Source organism: Coptis chinensis, chromosome 6 (genome assembly GCF_015680905.1).
Source record: "Coptis chinensis isolate HL-2020 chromosome 6, ASM1568090v1, whole genome shotgun sequence".
Classification (NCBI taxonomy): Eukaryota; Viridiplantae; Streptophyta; class Magnoliopsida; order Ranunculales; family Ranunculaceae; genus Coptis; species Coptis chinensis.
In genome coordinates, this window is record NC_141461.1 from 92806623 (window position 1) to 92811137 (window position 4515).

Genomic DNA, 4515 nt, shown 5'->3' on the forward strand with positions numbered 1-4515 from the left:
AAGGAAGGGAAGAGAGGTTACGCAGGGCGCAACGGGTCGGGATGATCATCGGAGCAGCGAAGTAGAGGGGGAGAACGAGGGGTATCCGCCACAGGACATTGAGCAAACGGTAGGTATCACCTTGGAGGTAGTGAAGGCAATGATTGAGAAGGAGAGAGAGATGAATCGCACTGTAGAAAAAGCGAACCAAAGCGCTGCGCAGAAGGAGGTTGCAAGCCTCAACAAAAATCCACTGGCAGATTCGGTATGGAATTCAGAAGTGCCAAAACGATTCTCTCAGCCAAGATTTGAGAGGTATGATGGAAAGGGGGACCCGACGGATCATTTGCACCATTTCAGCAAATGATGCCGTTATGGCGTGAGAGTAAATATGATGGGCTTCGGGTGTATGATGTTCCCGCTAGTCCGAAAGGGGAGCCTCGATTGGTATTACGTGTTAGCTTCATGAGTATCCAAAGGTTTGAAGAATTGGAGCGCGCGTTTGTTGATCACTTCATACACCAGAAAAGAAGGGTGGTTGACATCGCGACACTATTCAACATAAAACAAAGGTCAGCGGAGTCCTTGAGAGAGTTTCTGTGCAGATTCAAGGAGGAGACATTGAGGGTGGAAAATTTGGAGGAACATGCAGCGGTCATAGCCTTCCAGCACGGCTTGAGGGCGGGAACTAGAGTTCATGAGTCGGTTTCCAAAATCGAAATCACTTCTTTGCACGCTCTGTATCCCAAGGTAGAAAAATATATACGCTACGAGGACATAATGCAGAGAAATGCAAAGGAACATAAGAGAGCGAGGAAAGGCAAAGTCAGTCCGCTTGACGCGATGATCGCAAGGGAAAAGGAAGAGAAGAGGAAAGAGGGAAAGGAACGTATAGAGGAGAAAGCCGTCGTGGTCCGGATAGGACGGGAGATCGCGGCCGAAGGGATATCCGAGAGAGGAAGCCGTCTGAGGAAATCGAAAGCGGACTCGCTAAATCGGCCGCTTGATGAAATCTTGCCGCTGATTAAGGGATTACAGTACTTTGAGTGTCCGCGGAGTACGCTAGTGGAGATAGATGGGAAGCCATTCTGTGCCTACCATAAAATCAGGAATCACGCTACCAATGAATGCTACGCCTTTGAAGTGGTTGGTGGAGAGAATGATTGAAAGAGGGATGCCTCGTGGAGTTTGTCGCAGAGGTTCGCCAAGCCGATAGAGGGCCAGTTCCGCAAGGATTTTAGGTACCATCAATGTCATCTTCAAGGGGAAACCCCGGAAGAAATGCACACCGAGAAAAGATGAGAAAGACGGACCCGGTTTAAACAAGTGAATGAAGTGGTGAGCATACCGCAACTAGTTCGAGGAGTCGTAATGGGCGATGAAAGCATAAGGTTCACACCGAAAGACTTAGAGTCAGTAATTTCCCCACATGAGGATGCTCTGGTGATTACTATAGCGATGGGCAATTATCTGGTAAAGAGGGTGCTAATAGATCTACTGCGCTGATTCGACTTGTTGTTGTTTAAAAAGGGCGGTGGAGGAGATGAATATTGGAAAAGACCAGTTGCAAGCCCCCCAAACTAATCTTTATGGGTTCAACGACAACATGACAGAGCCCTTGGGTGAATTGATGCTACCGGTTACAGCCGGCCCGACCATGGTATTCACCAGATTTATGGTGGTGGATGCAAGTTCCCAGTATAATGCCATCCTCGGGAGGAAATGGATCCACAAAATGAAAGCCGTCCCATCGACATTATACCAAGTGATCCGCTTCCCCACTAATGGGGGAACATATGAAATAAAGGGTGACCAAGCATCCAGCAGCGCAGAGTATCCATCAAGTGACTATAAAAAGTATGGTCCGCGGTACCAAGGGAGAGGAGTCATCGCACGATCCTGGACCTACATAGCAATTACAGAAGGAAGCGGAAATAGAGGGGTATGGGCCTCCACTGGGACCGAAAACGCTGGATGAGTTGGAGGTAGTGAACCTCGGGGTGGGAGAGGAGGAAAAGTTTACATCGGTGGGAGCGGACTTGCCGGAGGAATGGAAATGCAAGTTGGTACATTTTCTTGCAGACAACACCGATATATTTGCATGGGTAATTGAGGATATCAGAGGTTTGGATCCGAGTATGCTTGTCATCACTTGCATATGAATGAGGGTGCTAAGCCAGTGCGACAAAAGATGAGAAGTATAAGGCAAAAATACGCGGAAGGGATCCGCAAAGAGGTTACACGGTTAAAAGGGGCAGGAATAATAAGGGAAGTGGAGTTTACAGAATGGTTATCTAATGTAGTCGCGGTACCAAAAAAGAACGGCAAAGTTCGAATGTGTGTCGACTTCACAGACGTTAATAAAGAATGCCCGAAGGACTGTTACCCGATGCCCCGGGTGGATGAGCTAGTTGATAGAACGGCAGGTTACAAAGTGTTTTCCTTCATGGACGCGTCGATGGGATACAATCAGGTCGCGATGTTCGAGCGGTCGAGAAAACCACCTTTGTGGTGGAAGGTGGTACTTATTGTTACACCAGAATGCCGTTTGGCTTAAAAAACGCGGGTGCTACTTTTCAGCGGTTGGGAGAAAAGATGTTCAAAGGCAAGATTCGAAAGGGGATAGAAATATACATTGACGATATGGTGGAAAAGAGCATGTCGGAAAGAGAGCACTTGGAAGGCCTCCAGGAAACTTTTGACATACTTCGGAAGCATAAGCTAAAACTAAATCCCGAGAAATGCTCATTCGGGGTAACTTCAGGAAAGTTTCTGGGCTACATAGTCACTTATCGCGGAATTGAAGCAAATCCAGATCAAATCCGGTCACTGATTGAGATGCCATCTCCGCAGAATGTGAAGGAAGTACAAAGACTGGCTGGGAGAGTCGCCACACTTAACAGATTCATCTCCAAATCGTCGGACAAGTGCCGGCCTTTATACCGATTGCTGCGGAAATCGCCTGATTTCCATTGGACCGCGAGAGTGCGAAACAGCCTTTCAAGAGTTGAAAAGATACCTTGGACAGACACCATTGCTGTCGCGGCCTGAACAGGGAGAGAAATTGCATTTGTATCTGGGGGTTAGTGAGTACGCAATCAGTTTAGTTCTGGTGAGGGTGGTCAACAGGATAGAAAAGCCAATGTATTTTCAAAGCAAAACCTTACTGCAGGCAGAGACCCGATATAGCAGGATTGAGAAGTATGCTTTGGCGTTGATATTTTCAGCACTTAAATTGAAACCGTACTTCGAATCTCATTCTGTGGTTGTGGTAACAAATTTGCCTCTGAGAGAAGCGTTGAAGGCCAAGAAGTCAGGTAGGATGCTTAAGTGGGCGGTCTTACTCAGTTCTTATGAGATTACTTACCAAGTCAGAACAGCAGAAACAGCACAAGCCGTGGCGGAGTTTCTGGCTGAATTTTCGGCAGAGGATCCCACTTGGGGAGATGAAATGGTAATGGAATTTGAAACGGAGGTCAGCTGCGATCCGTTGGATCCGTGGGATGTGCGTAATGGGTGGAGAGTTTTCACGGATGGCTCGACTACGGACACAGGAAATGGCATAGGGGTCGTGTTAGTTACTCCTGAGAACAATCGCCTTGAGTTATCCATGAAATTGGGGTTCGCATCCTCAAATAATGAGTCTGAATATGAAGCAGTGATAGCTGGGTTAGACTTAGCGAAAGATCTAGGGGTGAAGGAGTTGTCTGTTTTCTCAGATTCCAACTTGGTAGTGAGTCAGGTGAATGGAGGGTTTGCAGCTCGCTGTCCCCAGATGGCAAGATACCTTGAGGTCCTACAGCGAAGGGCAAGTAAGTTCGACAAAATACAGTTTGCACATCTGGGCCGCGAAGAGAATAGACACGCCGATGCTTTGGCTTATGTGGCTGCAGTTTTGCCTGGATCAGAGGGTCGGTCTATTGATATAAGGGTGTTAAGCAAGCCGAGTACATCAGATGAAAGTGATATTTGCCTCGCTACCGAAGGGGATCAGAGTTGGATGGAACCAATCAAGGCTTTTTTGAGTGGGGTAGAGGTGGAGAGTAAACAAGACAGGCGAAGAATGGAACAGTTGAGTTAGCGATACACATTACTGAATGATGACCTGTACCGAGAAAACTTCAAGGCGTTGCTAAAAAATGTATAGGTCCGGCAAGCAAGCTCAGGAACTTCTAGCCGAGGTTCACGAAGGAGATTGCGGCAGTCATTCCGCGGGGCGAACTACAACTCATAGATTGATGGGGCAAGGGTATTTTTGGCCCCATATGAAAAGAGACGCCACCGAGTACGCCAAGAAATGTGGGAAATGCCAACGATTTGCTTCATTCATACATTCACCAGCTGAGCCACTGCACAATGTGTTCAGCCCATGGCCGTTCGCTATGTGGGGACTAGATATTGTAGGACCTCTACCACTGGCAAGTGGAAAAAGGAGATTTATGTTAGCCGCTATTGACTATTTTACCAAATGGGTGGAAGGAGTAGCTTTGCAACAAGTTAAAGAAGAGAATGTGAAAAAGTTTTTGTGGGAGAATA

The 4515-nt window shown here is 47.3% G+C and overlaps 2 protein-coding genes across 2 annotated transcripts; both read left to right on the forward strand.

Annotated features, from left to right (window-relative positions):
* The first annotated feature begins 345 nt into the window (after positions 1-345).
* On the forward strand, positions 346-1146 carry LOC147495506 (uncharacterized). Its single transcript, XM_086568388.1, has one exon. The coding sequence runs from the start codon at positions 346-348 to the stop codon at positions 1144-1146; it is 801 nt and encodes a 266-aa protein (XP_086424514.1).
* Positions 1147-3121: 1975 nt separating this feature from the next.
* LOC147495507 (uncharacterized) lies at positions 3122-4060 on the forward strand. Its single transcript, XM_086568389.1, has one exon. It carries the CDS (start codon positions 3122-3124, stop codon positions 4058-4060), a length of 939 nt encoding a protein of 312 aa, XP_086424515.1.
* The last annotated feature ends 455 nt before the right edge of the window (positions 4061-4515 follow it).